Source organism: Caretta caretta, chromosome 21 (assembly GCF_965140235.1).
Source record: "Caretta caretta isolate rCarCar2 chromosome 21, rCarCar1.hap1, whole genome shotgun sequence".
In the NCBI taxonomy this organism is placed as follows: domain Eukaryota; kingdom Metazoa; phylum Chordata; order Testudines; family Cheloniidae; genus Caretta; species Caretta caretta.
In genome coordinates, this window is record NC_134226.1 from 1,163,933 (window position 1) to 1,186,934 (window position 23,002).

Below are 23,002 nucleotides of genomic sequence, written 5' to 3' on the forward strand. Positions count from 1 at the left end.
ACAGTTGGTAGGCATCCCACAGTTCCCTGGGAGGCATGCAGGCATTCCACAGTACACAATGACAGTTTCCCACGTGGCTAGAATGACCCAGAGATGCTACAATGTTGTGTGAGCTACCAAATTTATTTTCTTTTCTCTCTCGGGGAGGGTTGGGTAAAAAGCTAAATTATAGCTAGTGATATAGTCAGTAGAACTCTTCACATTAGACTAAGAATCATCTATGAATCTTAATGATGGTGAAAGCTACTTCAAAGTAATAAAAGTAAGGGTTGCCGTAATTAGCCCAGCATTGTCTTGCGGTGAATAGACTGGTGTAATTGGGGCTTTGTCTGGAGCGTTAATTCGTTTTCTGTTTGGACTCTGCTAATTATCTCCATTGGTAACTCAAGCCTGGGGAGCATAAAATCACCAGGGACATAAAAACTGCATTTTAATCACACCATATTCTCCTAACATGTTTTCAAGGTGAAACAAAACGGACCATTTATTGATGAGCTGCTTTCAGGGTCTTCAGAAGGCATTGGGCCTGGGCAGGGGGTCTGGAGGGAGGGGGGCAGGAAGGGCTTTGACAAGCCCAACAAAGGCTCTCCCTTTGCCTCTGCAAATAGCACAGACTTGCTTTTAGATTGAAGGTGGAAATCTCCAAACTGTCCTGTCTGCCCACAGGGTCCATCCCATCTCCTGGGCACCCCTCCTGGAAAAGACCCACAAGATGGAATAGAGAATGGAAACCTTCCCACAGGTTGGTTGGTTGGTTGGTTTTCTTCCTTTTGAGTAAATCCTGCAGGGTTTACTAGACAAATCAATCACAGGAATGTAATTCTCTAGACAGCTACAGATAACTAGAGAAGAGAGATCATTCTCAGTTCAGTTTGAACGATTCTAGCACCATTTCTCTAGAACCCTGTTACATTCCTCTAGGGCTCTATTGGTTTAAACTCATTAAATTCTATAGGCTGTTTCCATGACAAAGAGATTTCTTTACTGGACATTTCAGTGTGTGAGTCTCCAACCAAACATTATCCCAGTGTCGCTGAGGCTGGAAGTTGCGGTTGCCAAGTAGAGACCCTGAGGATGGCCTGCTCTCAGATGCCCAGACTTCTAAGCCAGGTTCCTGCCCCCCTGTACGGTGAGCCCATGACATGGCCCTTGCGCGGCTCTCCCAGTCACCCCTGCTTCTGACTGTGCCAGGCGCCGTGTTGTCATGCTGAGGCAGCAGCTGATCATGTGCTCCATTTCTCAGGAAGGAGAGAATGCTCTGGGGCTCTGGACTTGCTGCTGTTTCCTTGGCTTTTTGGAGGCCATCTCCTCCTCCTTGTTTTTTACTTGCATCGGCCACCAGAGTGGCTAAGCTCTGAGTCTGCCAAGGTCTCCAAACCAGCGTTCCCATTCCAGGACTGCGTGCTGCAACCAAGGTCAGGCCTGGCGTCAGTGGCAGCCTCTGGCTGGGGGATGGCATGTGGATGTGACACCTTCTCAGCAGCCATGAGCAGCCCTGGATCAGGAGCCAGGGACATTGCTTGTAAGGGGAGCCAGCCGGCCACAGGTACTTCCCAGCAGGGTCACTGGCTGCACATGGGAGCAGGTAGGTGACACAGAGGCCACTTGGCAAGGCGTTGGAGGAGCAGTTTGCACTGACTTTTGTATCGGGGTGCCAGCCCACTGACACTGTGGGGCTATCCTGTGAGCTGCTTCACTTGGGCTGCCTCCTCGGCAGCAGACCCCAGGGAGCTATGCCACTCTCTGCAAAGAGCAATGCCTGATTCATGATGCTGGTTTGGTGTGGGTCTGGCTGGGAAGTGACTTAGGGGAGACAGACCGCGCCCTCTGAGATCAGTCGCTAGTGCAGGCAGCTGGGGGCATCTGGCAGCTTGACGGTGGTTCTGCAGCGTAGCTAGAGCTTCTTAGCACCTGTACAGAAACCGGGCAGAAAGAGGGGGCCAGCTACTGCAGCGACCCTGCATGCAAGGGGCCTACAGGGAGCTCTGTGCACCAGTCCCAGCAGGATTCTGAGTGTGCTGTGTCCATCGGACAGAGGGAGCAAAAGGGACCCAGAGCTTCCTAGGGTGGCTCCAGCTGCCTTCACACAACATGCGCCGCTCCTGAGCTGCACCCCTCTGGCCACTGTCTCCCACGCTGCTCTGTTAAAGTGACAGCTACTTCTGCAGGAAAACAAGAGCGCACAGTGGTGTTTCGGTGATGAGCTGATCCAGACTCTTCATTGGCTCAGAGGACTCGTCTGATTCATTGTTTTTCTTAGTGTCAGGATGAGACAAAATTGACTCAGTTTCTTTGATGTTTTAACTGTTCCTCCTACTGCATAAACAGTGAGAAAAACTCATTTAGCAGCAGCTTCCTCTGTACCACCTGGCCTCCTCCAGCCAGTGAACATCCCCTCACCCCTTCTCAAAACCAAAGCACATTAATTATGGTCCAACTCCATCAAATTAATATTTGTTTGTTAAATCTGTTCTCAGATAATCCAATGTCATCTTCAAGCAAGCTGATGTTTTTCTGAGGCCGGCTCTTTTTTTAACACCATCTGTAAACTCCTGGTCCCATCCTCCTTTGTTTTAGGTGAGCTGCCAGAGGAAGGATTTCGGAGCTCATGCATAAAAGCATCTCTAAATCCTGTCAAATCTTGTGAATGCCAGCTCAGCAAGGAGACGTGTGGAGCCATCTCAAATAGGCAACAAGTTTTCAGAGTTGATGATTCATTATTTCTGAAACTTTTCATTAACAGCTATGGTGTGTTAGCAGATTTGTGAGTCCTACATAATTCCATGGCATGAAAGAAATGTCTTAGGAGAAGTTTCCTGCAACACAACCACTTCTATCAGTGATAGATTCTGCATTGCAGCTCTGCTTATTTCCCTTATAGCATCATGCACTGTAGGTAGTTTAAATAATCAAAAGGAGGGAATGCACATTAAGGGGAGGAATTATGATTATTATTATTTTGGGTTTCCTGATGGTAAATCCAAAAAGCAGCTTTGTCCTGATGCAGCCAGGCTGGGCTGTTGCATTTTGTAACTCTTTTCCTTTTAAAACTTCCTGTCAGACAGCTGAACTGTCTGAGGATTTGCTCTCTCATTTCTGCTGTCCCCTTGCAGGGTGATATGGATACTTCTCATTCAGCCTCAGGGCCTTAGCTCAGGGCCAGCAACAAATGTCCTTATTTTTGTTGCTAATCATAGGAATAATAATAAGGATAAAGATGCTTTCAGGGGATGCACCACATGGTAACTTCGTGTTGTTGATGCTAATATACTGTGTGTTCATATCTATATCTCCAGGCTTAGGGCTAGAGACTTCTGACAAGGATTTGAAGGAACTGTAGTGGAAACTATTTCTTCATTTCAAAAACCATTTGCAAAGGAAAGTGCCAGAAAAGGAGCAACAAAGACACATTTTCAAACAACCCAACTCCTTATGTTTTCATAGAATATTAGGGTTGGAAGGGTCCTCAGGAGGTCATCTAGTCCAACCCCCTGCTCAAAGCAGGACCAATCCCCAATTTTTGCCCCATATCCCTAAATGGCCCCCTCAAGGATTGAACTCACAACCCTGAGTTTAGCAGGCCAAAGCTCAAACCACTGAGCTATCCCTCGTACAGAACTGTGTTTGACACTGAGAACCCTGAGAAAAATTCTAGGACTTAGCTCAAAATACAGTAGATCGGTGTCTCGGAACTCTGTGATGTTGAGAACACAATTAGCCAAGTCTCCTAGGAAGCTCCGCCATCTGTCTTGCAATTCTGTTTATTATTAAATGAGACTAAACCCATTCACTCACCAGCCCATGACATGCCCTTTCTCCCGAGGCTCTGGTTGCAGTGGCTTGAATAAGATAATCTGTACAATCTGACTCAGACATGGACTGTTCATGGGGCTGCCGAAGGAGAGTAGCTGAGTGCAGGAGGTTTCCAGTATTCAGAGAGGTGGGAGGTGGGTGCTTATTCTCTCCACGTCCTGCTCCTTCACTCACTGGCAGCTTTTACATGCCTCCTTCAAGGCAATTAACCTGTAGGTAGCAAAGAAGCTTTCCCCAGCTCTCCTAGACAGCCTGCAACCTAGATAGTTAATGCAATTGGGATGCAGCTCCTAGGTGTTAATACAATTAAGATACATGGAACACTGGGAACCACAAAAAACTGTATCTCCTGAAGAGGTTTCTTTACCTCAGTGGCGCTAGCTTATTGATATCCAGATGTCACATTGTGTATATATGACACTTGTTTGAGAATTGTTTGTTTATTTCAACTGATGTTAAAAATCATGTAGATCCAATAGCAGTTGTGTTCCCAAATAGCAAGCCAGCGACAGCTAACAATATGAACAGGTTCCCTCATTATGCCAACAAAGTGATTTTCTTTATTTCATTTTTAGATTCAGGTGTTTTGTCAATATGAACATTTAAACCCCCTTCATTTTTTATAGATTTTTTTTCTAGCCTTTAACATCAAAGATCTAATTATGGCTAGATCTAAAGTAAAACATAGAATCAAAGGGAATAGAACTCATGGAAAGACCTTGTATTTTATGGTGAGATATATTTCAAGGCTTATTTCTATAACAGCTGCAATGAAGAACAGATGCAAGTTGCCTGGATTGTCTGATAAAGGCTCAGCTGCCCAATAACAGGTTTGGAGTGATTTATTTTTAAATTGCAGTTTTGGGGTGAATTAAGAACCTTTTAGAGCTCATGAAAGTGAGAAGTGGTTGGCATTATCTAGATTTAGGCATAGTGCAAACAGGTATTGTACACTCATACACATTTATGCCAATTGTAAAAAATAGCAAATAAATAGCAAATAAATAAATTTCTACCAATGCACTTCAATCTCAACCAGCAATAAAAAGGCTGGTTTGAAAACAGCACACTCTCCGGATTCTCCATTGTGTGTGACAAGCCCAGCGGTAGCAGAAAATAAAACCCTGAACTGGGACTGTAGGCAGGGAGGGTTCTGATCAGCCCCAGCTCTCCCATCCAGCTGCTCTCTGTGTCCTGTCCTCACGTCTCTTTATTCTGTGCAACTCTCCTGTTTATTGTTACAACCTCTGTATACTCTGCTCCTTCCCTGAGACATTGTACTCACCTGCCCTCCTCCTAGGGTGTCTCTTTACCTGTTCTTGTCATTATCCGTCCCAGTCCGTCTCTCCCTCTTTCCATCATTCCTTCTCTTCCCTCAACACCTGTCCTGGGAGAGCGGGAGAGTCCTGCCCAGGGGTGGCCACAGTTATGGTTGCTCTCTCAAGGGCTGTTCCAACCAATGAATGCCTCTGTCTCTTTGCTTCCTGGAGCTGGTTTGAGCTCCATTGTGCTGGCCCCTTTGGTAGAGCAGAGGCCTGGCACTCCTCACACAGGTATGGTTCGAGAGAACTGGGCAAGGAGCTCAGAGTCTGCCCCGCAGTGCAGTGTGGGGAAAGTAGGCAGGTACCCAGTGGGTCTCGTTAGTTCCACTTCACACCAGATGGTTTGAACGTCCAGCAGATGCTTCTGTTATATTCCTTCGAGTATCTCGATGGCTTGATTGGGTTTGTGGTATTCAGCAAGTGTTAATTTTAGTTCTGTAAATACCTTAACAATACTGACAGGTTTCAGAGTAGCAGCCGTGTTAGTCTGTATCCGCAAAAAGAAAAGGAGTACTTGTGGCACCTTAGAGACTAACAAATTTATTTGAGCATAAGCTTTCGTGAGCTACAGCTCACTTCATCCGATGCATTCAGTGGAAAATACAGTGGGGAGATTTATATACACAGAGAACATGAAACAATGGGTATTACCATCACACTGTAATGAGAGTGATCAGGTAAGGTGAGCTATTACCAGCAGGAGAGCGGGGGGGGGAATAAAACCTTTTGTAGTGATAATCAAGGTTATCAATTTCCAGCAGTTGACAAGAACGTCTGAGGAACAGTGTGGGGAGGGGAATACACAGGGGGAAATAGTTTTACTTTGTGTAATGACCCATCTACTCCCAGTCTTTATTTAAGCCTAAGTTAATTATATCCAGTTTGCAAATTAATTCCAATTCAGCAGTCTCTCATTGGAGTCTGTTTCTGAAGTTTTTTTGTTGAAGAATTGCCACTTTTAGATCTGTAATCTACTGACCGAAGAGGTTGAAGTGTTCTCCCACTGGTTTTTGAATGTTATAATTCTTGACGTCCGATTTGTGTCCATTTATTCTTTTACGTAGAGACTGTCTAGTTTGGCCAATGTACGTGGCAGAGGGGCATTGCTGGCACATGATGGCGTATATCACATTGGTAGATGTGCAGGTGAACAAGCTTCTGATAGTGTGCCTGATGTGATTAGGCCCTATGATGGTGTCCCCTGAATAGATGTGAACACAGTTGGCAACGGGCTTTGTTGCAAGGATAGGTTCCTGGGTTAGTGGTTCTGTTGTGTGGTGTGTGGTTGCTGGTGAGTATTTGCTTCAGGTTGGGGGGCTGTCTGTAAGCAAGGACTGGCCTGTCTCCCAAGATCTGTGAGAGCGATGGGTCGTCCTTCAGGATAGGTTGTAGATACTTGATGATGCGCTGGAAAGGTTTTAGTTGGGGGCTGAAGGTGATGGCTAGTGGTGTTCTGTTATTTTCTTTGTTGGGCCTGTCCGGTAGTAGGTGACTTCTGGGAACTCTTCTGGCTCTGTCAATCTGTTTCTTCACTTCAGCAGGTGGGTATTGTAGTTGTAAGAATGTTTGATAGAGATCTTGTAGGTGTTTGTCTCTGTCTGAGGGTTTGGCGCAAATGCGGTTGTATCGTAGAGCTTGGCTGTAGACAATGGATCATGTGGTGTGGTCTGGATGAAAGCTGGAGGCATGTAGGTAGGCATAGGTTTCAGAGTAGCAGCCGTGTTAGTCTGTATCCGCAAAAAGAAAAGGAGTACTTGTGGCACCTTAGAGACTAACTAATTTATTTGAGCATAAGCTTTTGTGAGCTACAGCTCACTTCACTGGATGCATTCAGTGGAAAATACACTGCACATCTACCAATGTGATATAGATGTTCCTCAGACGTTCTTATCAACTGCTGGAAATGGCCCACCTTGATTATCAGTACAAAAGGTCCCCTCTTCCCCTCCACCCTCCCTCCTGCTGGTAATAGCTCACCTTACCTGATCACTCTCATTACAGTGTGTATGGTAACACCCATTGTTTCATGTTCTGTATGTATATAAATCTTCCCACTGTATTTTCCACTGAATGCATCGGATGAAGTGAGCTGTAGCTCATGAAAGCTTATGCTCAAATAAATTTGTTAGTCTCTAAGGTACCACAAGTCCTCCTTTTCTTTTAACAAAACTGTGGCAACCCAGGTTCTTGAGAGCTTTGGGTACTGATGGTGTGAGCTTTATTTTCTGCATGTCAACCCATGGCCCAACTGTCTGCACGGACACAGGACAACAGGGGGCACAGTTTCACTTCGGACCACATTTTGGAACACTGAGATTTTTCCCTTTTTGCCTGTTTTTCTGTTACCCATTTTGCACCTGAGAGTCTTGGCTAGATCCTGGAATATAGCTTTAATGGTCACTAAGCTGCACAGCTAGGCAGGGGAACAAATCTGCAGTTGTGTACTCAAATCCCAAACTACCAAAACGGTTATTTGCAACTCTGTGCACAGACCTACCTCAGCTCCCAAAGTCCCAGGGCACACGTCGATGCTGAGTGGGCCGTCTCTTCTTCATATATGCCAAAGTGCCAGAATCTAGGCTATGGGGAGGAATCTTCCTACGATGTTATATCAGTGATTTGTCCATTAATATGCTGCAAAAAGTGATGTAAAAATAAACTGTCCTATCCTGTTCTGAGATATTGTGGATCCTATTAAACACCATGTCATGTGCATGCTCTTTATTTGTTTCATGATTCTTCCACTATTGCTATGAACCCTCTTTCCTCTCCAGAGAAGAGATTTAAAACCTGAAACCTACACCATATAAGGGAAAATGACCAAGCAGCCAGAGGACAGTGTCAGCTTTCACTTTGGGTTTGTCTGTTTTATTTAATGCAGGGGAGAACATGTACTGCCTGCTATAAAACCTCCCTCTCTATTTGATTTCACTGTGTCAGCAGCCTGTGGTTTTGTATTCTCCATGAGCACAACTGGATGGAAGGTGCACTTTAATAGGCCAATAACCAGCCTGCCTTTGAGAGTCATGGCAGTGGGTTTTTAATAGCACATCAGAAAGCCCCTGTTTTGCAGGAGAAGGCACGTTCTGCCATAACAGCAGAAAGGTGCGTCTCCAGGGTGGTTTATTAAAGCTCGGTCCCACCGCAGTTCTGCAGTCAGGCTTGCGGCTAAGCGGCCTGCTAGGGACACAAACCCAAGTGCAAACTCAATATCTGACAGTGCCAATGAGCCAGATCAAATGTAGTTTTACCCCTGAATCTGAGCGTTCTGAACCATTCACAGCAGAGATCGCTATTGCCTGGTAGCCTTGCAGCCCCTGCTCCTTCTCGTCCCTGCCCCTTCTGCTGACTCAGTCTGTCTGAGTCCAGCGCTTGACAGGGGACCTGTGCGTGTTCAGCGGTCACGCACAGAACTGCAGGGCCCGGTGTAGAGACAAGACAAGCCAGCTTGGACCATCTTCTCATTTTACCTTACAGCTTTCTCACAGCCATCTTTTCTTTTCTTTTCTTTTCTCTTCTCCCTCCCTGCCCCTCCTGCTCCCTTCCTGTGTGTCACCCTCACCTCTCCTGCCCTTAGAGCTCTCCATCAGCCTCCTTGCAGTGATAGTTAGTGTGTGTGGCCTCGCCTTGGTGGCAGTTTTTCTCTTTCTCTTTTGGAAGCTGTGCTGGGTGCCCTGGAGGAACAAGGCCATTTCTTCTAACGTCTCCCAGAGCGAGGCGGCCTGCAACCAGGAGACCATGGCAGACAAGCTAAAGGACACAGGCACGCTTGGCTTCCTGGAGGCAGCTGTGAAGATCAGCCACACCTCGCCGGATATCCCAGCCGAGGTCCAGATGTCCATGAAAGACCATATCATGCGGCACGCTCGGCTACAGAGGCAAACAACAGAGCCAGCATCGTCCACCAGGTGAGTGCAGTGCTGTGCTCCGTGCAGCATGGAGACCGCGTGGGTCTGTGCAGATTGGCTCCACGAGCTTGGCTGAAATGGCTTTTCCATTTACATTCTGAGAGCCTTGCATTTAAGAAGCTGTGCAATACCTGGGCTGATCTGCAGGCCTTCCCAGACACCCCACACCTTGGCGACTGCTGGCACTTAAAGCAAGAGGCGTAAGTTCAGGCTTCGGTTGGATTCTTACTAGCATGAGCCTGCAAGAAGAGACAGTTTTGCCCCATACATAGAAGAGATGTAAGTTTCCTTGTTAATACAGCACCTCCTGGTGGCTGGAGGTGGAGCTGCGTTGTTGGCCATTGGTCAAAGACTATTTGCCTACTCTTCCAGGAGGTGGTCAAGGATGGAGTTAGCAACTGTTGGGGGGAGGTTGGGTTTCTCAGGGAGATGTTGTTCCCTGAATTTACAGAAGGTACAGTAATCCTGAGCACAGGCTGAAGAAGAATGGAGCCTGGCCAGCAAACCAAGAGAGGATTAGAGATGCTGTTGGTATCCATTGACATGGTCTGTGGGCAGAGGCTGTTAGGTTCTATATCCCTCATGTATGTCCCAGCCCATGTTCCCCAAGACCGCTCCCACTGCACTACTCCTTGGGAATGACTTCAACTAAATTTACCAGGTGGTGCCTTTCCATAGGGGAGAAACGCTGTCTCTGGAAGTTCAGTAGTAAGTGGCACTGAGCTGCCAACAAAAGCGAACCATTGTTTCTAGTTTCAGAGTAGCAGCTGTGTTAGTCTGTATCCGCAAAAAGAAAAGGAGTACTTGTGGCACCTTAGAGACTAACAAATTTATTTGAGCATAAGCTTTCGTGAGCTACAGCTCACTTCATCGGATGCATTCATGAAGTGAGCTGTAGCTCACAAAAGTTTATGCTCAAATTTTGTTAGTCTCTAAGGTGCCACAAGTCCTCCTTTTCTTTTATTGTTTCTAATGTCTGCCTGGCGCTAGAGAGAAGCCCTAAAAGCTAGAGTACAGCCTGCAGCTTCTTGGCTTCTGTGCCTAAACCAGAGGGGCTCCATGGGCCCCTGAAAGAATCCCCATGATGTGTAACGGGGGCGTTCTTCATGTTCAAGTTTAGCCTGGATGATTCATCCCATCTGATCAGTCCTGGAGCTCAGCAATGGGAAGTCAGACTTTCCAAAACGGTTATTAACTAACTCACAAGGAATCAGATATTATATCACTCTACACTAGCGACCCTAGATATGTGTACGTGTCTAACTTACACCCAACAGGGTAGTTATACCCTGGGCTCAATGCTGTTTGATTATTGAGAATGTGTGATAACACGTACCTCTAGTTTCCGGCAACTGGCTTGCCTTGGGTGTGTTCTTAATAATTATTTGTTGTTCAATATGTAAGAACTATGTCTGAGCCTGAGGGGAGATGTACCGAGGGGGGTGGAGGAAATACACCCATCCCCATGCTGGAGCGTTTGCCAAAGATTTGTTTGGTTTTGAACCAGCTGTCGTATTAATCTTAGGATAGGCTCTTGATTAAAAGTAAAAGATTCAAACCCTGTTACTGTGACTTGCCCTCATTGTGTCAAGCTGTCAATATGCTTGTGGCCACTTTAATTTTGTGACAGCACAGACAGGGCGAGGGAAGGATTGGTATATTGTCAGATAGAATTAGACCCCTTTGCTCTCTTCTTGCTTCTCTGGCTCACAGCAGGACTCACTGGATAAACAGAATTGAAGTATCACTTGCTGGCCAGGCGTAGGAGTAGCTGCATGCCAGTGCCCCTGATCAATGGCTCATTGCTGCCCCAGCCGCAGCCCAAAGGCCTGTGCATGAGAGTCATTAACATTAGAGGTGAGATGCATGGGCCTTGGATGGCTAGTCTGGGGGAGAATCCAAAAATTCTCCCTGTGTCCAGAGTCTGGGAAACAAGGGCAGGGAGCTGAGTCCATGCTTCTGGCTGAAGTGCTGGCCACAACCCCAGTGAGGTGGGCAGCACCACTGTGCAGGCAGCTGTTGCTCAGAACTCTGCTTGCATTGGCGCCCAGCATACAAGACACACATCTCAGTCTCCCGTTTGAAGGGGAACTAAAGCTCAGCTTGTGACAGCTGGAATTATGCCAGGCTTTGTCTGTGACCATTGCATTGCTTTTCGGGCAGCTCAGTCACATGGACACATGACACACGTGCAGCATGTGCACACACACACACACAAACACTGCACACATGCCCAGACCCCCCTCTCTGTGCACACACAAACACACACACGCTCTGCCTCTCCAGCACCTTTCATGCACAAGAGAGGGTAAAAGCTGGGTCAGGCTGTGTGTGTGGGGACAGCTTGCCGGGGCCTGCCGACGGTATGCCAGCCCTGCTAGTTTTTCATAGTCACTTGCATCATTAAATTCACCCCCAAGATGCAACAGAGAAAAAAATTAAACAGGAATTTGTGTCAGACTCCACTGGCAAACATTTCACTGCACCCTGAGTTACAGAGGGGTATTTGGGATAATGGTGCGGATGTGTTATCGTCACTCATCTCCCTCTTGCACCTTCCTCAGATGTACGGAGGTACAAAACTGCATGGAAAAAATCATGTACAAACCTCCAAGAAAGAGACACAGCACGTTGGCCTTTGTGGTAACACACTCAAAATTCACCTGGGCTCCAAGATTTGCATAGTGGAGAAGGCCCCCTGGGTAGCAGCCCTGTTTCTTTTGTGCACTTTAATCATCGTCCTGTCACATCATTTCTGGCCCCTAAGTGCCACATCAAAACCAGAGATCAAGCTGCTAACGCTGCCCTCCTTTGTTTGATTCGCTGCCCTGGGGCTGCTTCCCTGTACTGAGTATTGCATAGCTGAGTATCCTCTTGAATCCCTAATTAATGCATGTGGATGGGTCTGAATGATCAAATCAGGCACATGAGACGTCTCTGTAGCAGGTCCAGCTGCTGTGGGTGTTGAGGCTGCAGGTAGGGTAGAGACAAGTGCTGGAGCAGGGATTGTTCTTGGATTTATTTCCAAATCGCTCCTTCCTGTGCTAGCTGAATGCCAGGCACGCACATTTTCATTCTGTACCCTCCTAGTGCCTGGTGAGATCCCCATCCAGCTCCACACAACCACGACACACTCACTGCCAAGTCAAAACTCCCCCTAGCCCTCCTGAGTCCAGTTCCCTGCTCTCACAGGCAGCCCTGTCACATAACCCTGTTCATAAATGCATCGCTAACAGCCGTCGTAAAGCTGGTTAGCTGGTTGGCCCCACTGCTCCTATTGGGAGGCTGTTCCAGAGCCTCCCTCCTTTGATGGGTAGGAACCAGCTTCTCATTTCCAGTCTAAATGTATTCATGGCCAGTTCATTGCCATTAGTTCTTGTGCCCACACCGTCCTTCACTTAAACAGCGCCTCTCCCTCCCTGGTGTTTACCCCGATGTGCTTACAGGCAGCAGTCGCATCCCTGACAGCCGTTGTGTTGCTAGGCTAAACCCGCCAAGCTCTCCATCCTCCTTGTCATCTAGTAGCCCTTCTTGGTACCGCTTCCAGTTTGAGTTCATCTTCCTCGGGGCCTGCTATATTAAGGAAGGGTAATTCCAAAGCCAAGCTACATGACCCCCAGTGTCAGCCTTCTCCCCTCTCTTGGATGCTCCACAGTCCCCAGGCCCTAGAGTCCTCTGCCAGAGGGGTGCTGCCCCCTCCCCTTGTATTCGGGGAAAGTCTAATGAGCTGTACCTGCCCCAATGATTCAGCAGTACCTAGGCTGCTGCCCCAGGGGATCCTGCCATGCTTTCACATGGCCTCTCACACCCCACCGGGCAACTGGCAGGCTCAGCACTGTGTGGTGCAGGCCCAGCTTTGGGAGTGAGGCAGGTTATGGGTGATCAGGCAGGGAATGGGGGCTCCTTGAGTTCTCAGTTTTTAGCTACAGAGCAAAAGGAAGAACTGAGAGGAGCCACTCAGCTCACGCAGGGGGAGATTCTGCAGCCCTGCAGAGACCATTAAAGTGAATAACAACAGCAGCATCCTGCTAGAGCACAGAGAACCTGTACTGGGAAATCAGCAGGGCCTCTCTGAGCCCCTTCCTGTCAGAGGGAAACATGAAAAATGTATCTGAAGTAGCATGAAATGCTTTTAATGCTGAGGTCCCCTGGGGCTGGAGCAGCTTCCACGCGAGATGAGGACCCACTACCCGATTGGCATCTGTTGGGGAGGTCTGGGTGCAGCAGGGGCCCGAAGGCAGCCATCTTAGCTAGTCCTGCCTCTGCTTGCCTGGCTTTCACAGTTCTGTGAATTCTGAGGGGAAGGAAGTTTAGTGCCAGGGTCTGGCAATGGAAAAGGGCGAGAGAGCTGCAGAGTCTCCCCGGCCTATGGGCTCTGGCTTGGACACAGAGTATTTGCTCTCATTTGTGTCACAGGGGCATGGAAGGAGAACAAATGAGAACTGGAAGGACCCTGGGTGTCTGCTTGTTATCTGGGCTCCTCAGTCGCAGGCACGTCTCTGTGTGTGAGATGGGAGGCGGCACCTCTGCAAGCTAGGCTGGGATGTTTCCATTGCAGATCCAGGAAGAGAGCCTAATGCCCCTAGCCCATAACCAGCTCAGAGGTTCCCCACAGACACCACGAGCACCTGTTCCCCTCTTTCTCCCATTCCCAGCTCTGCTTGGGCTCATCTTGGGAGGGAGCTGTGTGAATGCGCCAGGCAAAGTGTACAACTGTCCTCTTCCCCTGCAGGCACATTTCCTTCAAGAGGCACCTGCCTCGGCAGATGCACGTGTCCAGCATGGACTATGGCACAGACCTGCCCCTTGAGGCCGAGCAGCCAACCAGCATTGGCAGGATTAAACCAGAGCTTTATAAGCAAAAGTCTGTGGACTCCGAGGACCCCAAGAAGGAGGCGGCAAAAACCTGTGGGAAAATAAACTTCACCCTCAAATATGACTATGAGAATGAGACACTGATTGTGCGGATCCTCAAGGCCTTTGACCTGCCAGCCAAGGATTTCTGTGGCAGCTCAGACCCCTACGTCAAGATCTACCTCCTGCCTGACAGGAAGCGCAAGTTCCAGACGCGAGTCCACAGGAAGACTCTGAACCCCACCTTCGATGAGTCCTTCCACTTCCCTGTGCCCTATGAGGAGCTGACTAGCAGGAAACTCCACCTGAGTGTCTTCGACTTTGACAGGTTCTCCAGGCATGACATGATAGGGGAGGTTATCTTGGAGAACCTGTTTGAGGCCTCGGACATTTCCCGGGAAACCTCCATCTGGAAGGATATTCAGTACGCGACAACTGTGAGTATCTGCTGCAGGGGAGACATGTTGGCCTTCAGATGGGTTGAGATCTATGCAGGTATTGTGCATCAATGTTGTATGCACTGTCTGTGCACATTAAACTGGATAGTGTCTCTAGCCACCTGCACCAGGAGTGTGTCTTTGTCCTCTCCTCCCACACCAGTAAATAAGAGTTTATTAGAGTAGCCAGCTAATGGAGTTTCTTGATTAGCACAAGTGAGAGGGTCTTGTACTTTTAGCACTGAAGACCCACAGTTTAAACTCAACCAATAATCACTGCAGGCATAGTGGGGAGGGAGGATGTTGTGTGCGCAGGCCTGTCAGCTCTACCAGGGTCCTCATTTATTGCAGATGCCATTCTAGCTCTACTTGCTGTTATCTCCCTGTTCAGTACTGTGTGTTGTTCCCCACATGTGGTGAGTCAAGTACTCAGTCCATGGTAGCCTGAGAGCTCTCAATGTCTGCCATGTGCATAGTATAGACATTAATAAATTACTCTGGAGGAACATCCTGGTCCATCAGATCACTTACCTCCATTTTGAGAAGTTACATCGTCTTTATTTACTGCGTGACTTGTTTCCACAGTATCAGAAAACATAATTTCGGAAACATGTAGGAACTGCTAGGTTTCCTGGAGTTTTTCTTTTTACCTTTTTGAAAAGTAACATTTTCAAGTCCTCTAAACAAAACAAATTAGCAAAAAACTCCAACCTCCAAGCTGACTCTGCGTGGAAAATTCAAACAGAGATGCTCCAGCCATTATTATTCAGTATTAATCTGCCTCTTTCAGAAGCCCCTTGGAAATCTATGCCCAGAGGGATCAGCTGGAAGCATAACTTTTGTTTGCTTTTCATTTAGAGGGTTGCATCATCATTTCACCTCTTTTAAAGTTCAACCAGAAGTTGTGGGATTAATCACTAGGTAAAATTCTATTCCGTGTGCTGTGCAGGACAGACTAGAGCATCGTAATGATCCCTCGTGGCCGTAAAATCTGTGAATCTGGGGATAAAATGTACAAATAGTGGCAGCTTCCTCATTCAGACACTGCCCTTAGCCCCAAGTGCGCAATTGGCGTCTCATTGGGCTGTGATTGTCTGACGGGTAGCAGTCAATCAGCGCTGCTTGGCAGTGTCACTTCTCACTGCCCCCTAGCTATTGGTGCGGCTGGGCTGGCCACGTGAGCTGTGTGTGTGTGTGACACTGACCAGTTACCCACGCAGTGCTACCCTCATCCAATCTTTGGCAGTGGAGCAGTTGCAGTAGCTCCCTCCCTTGTGCTGCACGGGGGGGGAGTACCAGCAATAAGGATGATGGTGAGACAGGGCAGCACATTATGGACAAGGGTCTGTAAAAGGCTGCAGTGTTAGCTGCACGCCCCCGAGCCCTGTCAGCAGGTGATGATCCTGCTGGGGAAGTAAAACCTATGGTGCTGACTCACTGAAAAGAATGTTCATTACCCCTTGGGGATAAAAGGACATGAGGGTGGTTCTTTGCAGAGAAGATCTAGTGTGTGAGCTGAGCAGGCCGGAGGGAGGGAGGACCCTTAGGAGCAGTGAAGGCTGGAGACTCGAGTTTTGGTGGGTGTTTTGAATTCCTTTTGTGAATGAAGGGGAGGTGGTTCTGACCCATTGTGACTGGTCACACTGTGGTTATGGCCAGCTGGGGGCACCACCTGCCCACACTGACTGCTCAGTTTAGAAGTGTACGTCAACCACCACATGAATTGCTGCATTTCTGCTCTTCCCATATCACCTCCAGGAGTGCCTGTTTGGAGATAGTTAGTCCTGAGGGCTAACAACAGACCATTTGTAGGTCTGGAAATGACTTGCTCTTTTTCTGTCTTATGTCACAGCCTTATTTCTGAGACTGCAGAATATGGGATTTCCGTAGCCCTGTGGCCCAAAGCAAAGGCCCTGCCAACGCTGCCTGGCGATGAGCATATCCGACTGACTGGCAAACGGAGTGAATGCTGTGTGTAATCCTGCCTGGAATTCCCCCAGGCTTATTTGGTCTCTCAGCTCTCTCGCTTTCTGCGTGGGGACTGAGCTCTTGCATAGCAGTAGCTATTCCACAGGGGCCAGCAATATTAAAGGACACCTGTTGGCACTGCTCCAAGCCCACTAGCAATATTGCTCTCACTCGCTGGCCACACTCCCATCTTGCCGGTTGATTTCTGCCAACAATATCACTCTGTCATCACACTGAGTTCTGACCTTTCCTTGCATTCCCCTCAAGCGAGGGCTCTCCTTGACCTACAAGTGCTGCCCGTCTGCTGCCTGGTGAGACTGGGCTGGTGAGGCCCTCTAGTTGTGCTCTGCCTAGGGAGGTGCAGTGCCAAGGGAAGGGAGAGAGCTGCACGTTGCTAATGCAATTGCTGGAGAGCCCAGCATGTGGCCAGGGCTGGAGTTTGACTGTTCTGCGTGGGAAAGGATGGAGTGAGCTGAACTAAGCAGTCAGTCCCCTGAAGTGTTTCTGAGGCCAGGGATAGGTGAGGCGTTCCAGTTCCTGTTTGACTCTGGTCTCCATCCCATCACACTGCCAGTTCTGACTCTGACATGCTGGCAGCAGCGACTTGTTTGGCTGGATTCCCAAAGACAGGGCCCTTGGGAGCCCGGGCTGCCCGCAGCCATACCAAACCAGTGTGTGGCTGTGGGTCTCAGTTACTGACACAGCATCTGGTAATCTGTAGTGCATTTATCGTCACACCAGCCCATGTGTAGGGGGGGAGCTGAGGCACAGAGCGACTGAGTGACTTTCCCAAGGTCACACGGGGAGTCGATGGTAGAGCAGGCACTCCAGATCTCCAAGCTCTACACTAGTCTGTCTCCCCCCCCCTCCCGGATAGACCCTCATGCTCTGGCTGCCTCCAGCAACACTGCATGGAGATTGGGTGTATTTGCACCCAGGTGGCCCCTGCACTTGAGCTGTTTGCAGCTGGGATACTCTCTAGGCAGAGCTCTGCAGGAGCCTCTTTGTTCCCACTTCCTCTTGGATGTCAGTTCAGCCTGTTTCAGAGAAATCCAGGACCTGTGATCGGGTCCTTCCGCACTGCCCTGCTGGTGCTAATCCTGAACGGTCCCGTGGCCTGGGCTTCACCTAAAACTTAGGTCAGCCTCGCTACGTCGCTCAGGGCTGTGCAGAATGTCCCATCCAGATGGCCATCGTCAGGTCGACCTAATCCCTGGTGGGGATGTGGCTAGGTGGGCAGAAGGATTCTTCCGTCAGCCTCGCTCCTGCCTCTCGGAGAGGTGGATACTACATTGCTGGAGGTACCTACGTGACGGTGCAACATCTGCGCCGCTGCAGCACCAGGACTGTGCCGCTTGTGGCAACTGCAGTGCAGACATACCCTCAGCGTCGACTTGAACTCAGCTCAGAGGGACCTCACGGGGAGCCTGGCGTGTGCGCGGGGCGCGTGTCCATGTGCGCGCGTTGCCGCGCACTGATTCTGTGCCCTGTTCAGGGGTGAGGTGGTTGCTCATAACTGACAGCGCTCAATGGGCTGCCTGCTACTCGGTTCCAGACAGGGGCGTTTTCAGAACAATGCCTGTGGTGGCTGTTTCTCTTACAAGAGGATTTTCTGATTTTGTTGAGGGATTGAGGATCTGATCCAATGAACAAGAGGCACCAGTCGAGCCAGACACTCCCCAGCCCACCCAAAACACCAGCCCTTTTTTATCTTCATCCATCGTCCTTCTATTTCGGCACTTAATCAATACCCCCACCCCCGGCACTCACAGTACTGTCCCTGAACCCACTTCTTAGTGCTACTCCAGCCACTTGCTCCATTGTTTGTTCAGTTTGTGAGGCTCCTGGCTCAGGCCTATACAGTTTTGCATAGATTCAGTGGTGAATTTCCTGGTCCCAGAGTGTACAGTCTAAACCTGCCTTGCTTTATCAGTTATTTGACATGACTAGTGCATTGGAGACTTAAGACACAGACGTGTTCTTTTGCTGATTTAATGTTTCTAACTTCAAATTACTACTAGGGAATCGTTCCCTGCTTTGAAATCCTAATACCAGCTTTGCACTCCAGACATTGTTATGAAATTGCTTCCCTTTCCCACTGTGAGAATATGCTTCGATTTCTCTTTGGCCACAGCTGGGGTTCTCTAGCTAATATTTACCTACCGGACAAAAAGAGTTGATTAGGTCATTTCATAGCCAGAGTCTGCCCTTACTCCCTGCAGGTTGATCTAGCTGGCTTGAGGCTGGCTTGAATTTAATTTTCGAATGGCTTTGAAAGGCTCTTCCTTATGAAATGTTCCTTATAAGAGGGAGTTTAAACAAAACCACTTAAATACGTAGTTAAGAAATTTGCCAGATTAATTGTCTTGCTTGAGATTGAAGTTTGTGTACTGGGCTGCTTTGGAAGGGTGTCTGTTATCTTTAACGATCATCACATACAGGCATTATCTTTTCATCCTATTGGACAAGGCCAGGCTTAGCATCTGTCAATATGGCACCTACGTTTAAGCCATTCCTGACACCTAGAAGTGAGAGGTAATATGTATAGACTGCTCGAGAGAGCTTTTCTCAAAAGCATATTCGGTGGCTGGCGCGCTGGGCTGGTGTTGCTCCCAGACCCTTGTGTACCATAGATCACTTGCAGTTCTAGGTGTAAATTATTCTGGGTAACAGGGCGCTGCTGTGACTACCAGAGGCAGGTGGCTTCTTACCCAACCTGGACATAATGGAGTAGGGAGTGGCTCTCTGGAATGAGAGGATCTAGAGTGTAGGCTGAGCAATTCTGGGATAGGAAGCTGAGAAGCAGCCCAACTGAGGAAGGAGGCTTAAACCTAACTTTGTGTTGTTCATTTCTTTGGTAATAAAGCCAGCCCAGGTTGGGACAGGCATCTGCTAGCACACTGGTCAGCCCTTCGGAGCTGAGGCAGATGATATGGAGTTTTTATAGCGCCTTCCAGCGTGAAATCTGAAAAATACAACACAGTTAAAGAACATCAAAGCCCAGAAGGAAAAGGTATTTTTCTTTCCTTTTCTCCGGAAGAAGGAAAACAAGTTTCCTCTTTATTGTAAAAGTGTCAGAGGGGAACAAAAGGATTGGATCGTCACGGGAGAGGGTCTGTGACAATGCCAGCTGTATAGTTTGTATTTGAATGTGCAGCAGAGATCAAGGTTGGGTGTGTAGGAAGTGGTAAGGGCTTTCTCAGGGGAGAGGGAATGGGGTTAGCTAATGGCACATACTGAACAAGCAGAGGGATTATTAATAATTATTATTTAATAATCCCTAACAGAGGGATTATTAAAGAACAGGCCTGTGAAGGGGTCATATTGGCTGTGGGGTGAGCAGAGCAGGCTATGTGCAGACAGTAGCATCGAGAAAGCCTTGAGGAACTCCCCCAGGACAGTATGGGACAATTGCTTGGCTCTATCCTGCCATCCTCTCCCTGTCACATACACGGTCCCATTCATTTCCATGGTCTGTCACAGCCAGTTGTAACTACCCAGGTACACTTCTGTTTTAGCAGAGAGTGGGAAGATAAATGTGGTTCTCATCCTACAGTACCAGCAAAGGCTTGAGCAGCGAAGAACATATTAGTTTGTTCATGTGGGAAAGCAGAATGTGCCCAAAGGAGGATGTACAGCCATTCAGACAGTGCCGCTGCTCAGCAGCTATTGAATGAACTGTAGCTTACGAACTTGTGAGCCATTCTGGTCTTGGTGTTTGCAAAGCTTATTGATCCAGACTTTCCTCTAACTCCGCCGAGCTGCAGAGATGAAGTTAGGAAATGGCCCAGTGTCTCAAATGGACAGGCAACTCACCCATCCAATAGGGCCCTTCTCACCCATCTCATTTGTGGTCACAGAGTAAAACCCTCCGGACCATGCTCCCAGTCAGTGCTGGTAGTGCCAGGTCCGTGCCCTGTGCAGCTTCTTGCAGGGCAAGGAGAGGAGAAGGTGCCTTTTGGATGCTCTCTCATTCTAAAGGAGATCTCTTCTCGTGTCCAAGGCCTCCTGCTAGACATACTCCCAAGCCAGCACTCTGACTAATGCATGGAATGAATAAAGGCCAGCACTGTGCCCTGCCCAAATGAGCAGTCACTGGTGTGCTGCACAGACCAGTCAGGCACAGAGAACCAGAACCAAGCACAGATGCTTTCCCACTCATTATTTGTCTGCTTGGGCATGATAACAAATGGTCCGAGCCAGAATGGCTGTTCCCCAGTATTTGTGTGTGTGAGCAGTGTCAGAATGAGCTCCACCCTGACATCTGGTGGTGAGGTGTGGCAAGTTGTGGAAAAGAACTTCCGGGGCTGATCTCATTTGCATAGGCACACTCACCCCGCCTAGAATGAGGCCATAGCTACTCAAATGGTCACTTTGGCTGCTGTGGGATCCCCAGTGTCTCTGTTATTGGGGCAGGAAGAATAAATTGTTATTACCCTGATTATGGGAACTGTGCTTGGAACTGTACTTGGCCTTTTGTTATGATGGAGGGACTCACCATCAACTTAGTAGCACTCGCTAGGCAAGGGTCATGGGTTCCAAAATTCTGTGAATTGAGAGAGGTTGGGGACAAGTATTAATATTTGGTGGTATGGGCCCCTTGGTGAGGGCCTTACATGCTAATTGCACTTCCTTCTCTCTCCACTGTGGAATATCAGAGCTAATTTTGATTCCATTAGAAGTCTAGTTGCAGGCTGCTGAGCTCATTTTGGGCTAATGGTGGACCAGCACTGAGGCTCCCCTACTACAAGCTAAATTCACCAAAGAGTTGAACTGACTAAGAGCTGAAATCACTGAGTGTTGTGTTAAGTAGTGGGGGAGCCTGAAGAAACATTGTGGAGCAGTTTGCGGGACGGCTGGAGTGCCTTGTGGACAGGCTGGTGGAACAGTTTATAGGCCAGCGGGAGCTGCTTGTGGGACGCGGAGCAGAGCGAAGCAGTTCGTGGGGCGGCGAGCGGAGCGGAGCGAAGGCCTATGGAGCTGTGGGGCGGTCAGCTTCAGATCATGTAAGGTGCCCCTTACCTCTCCCTCTCCTCCACCTCCACCCAGGTTGGGAGGTAAAGCTCTGCAGATAAACTTTCGAACTCTGGGGCTGCCCTGACCAGGGACAGAGACTTTTGGGTCACTAGACTTTTGGGACTTTGGGTGATTTGGAGTTGCTGGACTCAAGAACCAAAGGGAAAGGGCATGCCCCAATTTGCTTGGGGTGGGTTTTTTGCTCATGGGTTGTGTTATGAATCCTGTTGGTGGTGTTTCCCCAACATAATGCCACATTGTTTCTCTCTGTTATTAAAAGGCTTTTTGCTACACTCAGACTATGTGCTTGCAAGAGGGGAAGTATTGCCTCTTGGAGGCGCCCAGCAGGGGTTGTATATATTTGTCCCAGGTCACTGGGTGGGGGCTCGAGCCGGTTTGCATTGTGTTATTGGAATGGATCCCCTAGATATTGAACCCGGCCCTTGTTGCTGCCAACTCTGACGGGCAGAAGGGTTACATTTTGGGGGGCTCGTCCAGAATCCCTGGGTCAGTACCCCTCGCAAGCACCTGTTGAGTGATCCACTACATTGGGAAACAATTTATATTTTGTTTGTTTGTGCTTATATTTTGAGGAAATTACTGTTTGTATAATGGCTAATATGTCAGGTTTGTTGGGCCCTGGCTCAGCTGCTTCTAGCTCAGAGGCTGCAGCCTCGGCTGATGATTGGACAAAAGCTCTGGGGCAAACATTGGAAAAGGTTGTGCTGTCCCATGCTGCGTCAAACTCTTGTCGTAAGTTAAGATCATTTGCTGGGGAGGAGGAGTTTGAACCCTGGTTAGAGCATACCACTGAAATGCTGCAAGTGTGGGCCGTATCAGGTGCAGAAAAGGGAAGATGCCTCATAGAGAGCCTTGGCGGCCCAGCATTAGATGTGATTCGCACCCTGAAGCTCATTGACCCTGGGATCACTGTGAAGGACTGCCTAGAGGCCCTTGAACACACCTTTGGGAGCGTAGAGGGCCCTGAAGACAGCTACTGTAAGTTCCTTAATTCCCGAAAGCAAAAGGGCGAGAAGGCTTCAGCCTACATACAGAGACTGGAGAGACTACTTCAGAGAGCTGTCATGAGGGGAGCAGTGACTGCTGAGCAGATGGATCAAACCAGACTGGCTCAAATTGTAAGAGGAACTCAGTATCAGAACCCGATTCTACTTCATCTCCAGCTAAGAGAACGACAGGAACATCCCCCAAGTTACTCCCAGCTGATAAAAGAGGTCAGAGAGGAGGAAGAAAGGCAGACTGCCAGTGAGTTTTGGGAAGCCCAAACATCGGATCCAGCCAGCACAACACCACTGCAAATGGCCAGTGTACTGATAGTGAGCACCAGAGAAGAACTTACCCAACAAATGCAGGTCCTGACGGAACGGATAGCTGAGCTGCAAAGTACCATTGACCGAGTTAAGACTTCCAGGAATAAGAAGCCTCAAACTGTGACGATTGAGAAGCCCGCACTTAGAGCCACCATCCCACCCAAGCGAAGGGGGAAAGGTCAATTCTTCTGCTACCGATGTGGTCAGGATAGACACAGTGCTGCCAAATGCTGTAATGAAGAAAACCCCTCCTTAGTGTATGGAAAGCTGAGGATCAGTTGGGAGAGATCTGGTAGCTGCCAGAGGGTCTGGGGACGGGGACCCCCCAGGTCTGCAGGATTTGAAGATTCCCT

The 23,002-nt window shown here is 48.6% G+C and overlaps 1 protein-coding gene across 2 annotated transcripts in view; it reads left to right on the forward strand.

Annotated features, from left to right (window-relative positions):
* SYT6 (synaptotagmin 6) overlaps window positions 1–23,002 on the forward strand; it is a 98,964-nt gene that overhangs the window by 34,368 nt on the left and 41,594 nt on the right. The window contains exons 2-4 of one of the 2 annotated variants that reach the window (XM_075121903.1): window positions 667–742; window positions 8,796–9,043; window positions 13,776–14,334. In XM_075121903.1, coding sequence (XP_074978004.1) covers window positions 725–742; window positions 8,796–9,043; window positions 13,776–14,334 — 825 coding nt within the window. In that variant the 5' untranslated portion in view covers window positions 667–724. Of the gene's footprint in view, window positions 1–666; window positions 743–8,712; window positions 9,044–13,775; window positions 14,335–23,002 lie in introns of both variants that reach the window. The other variant, XM_048826774.2, reaches the window with a different exon arrangement.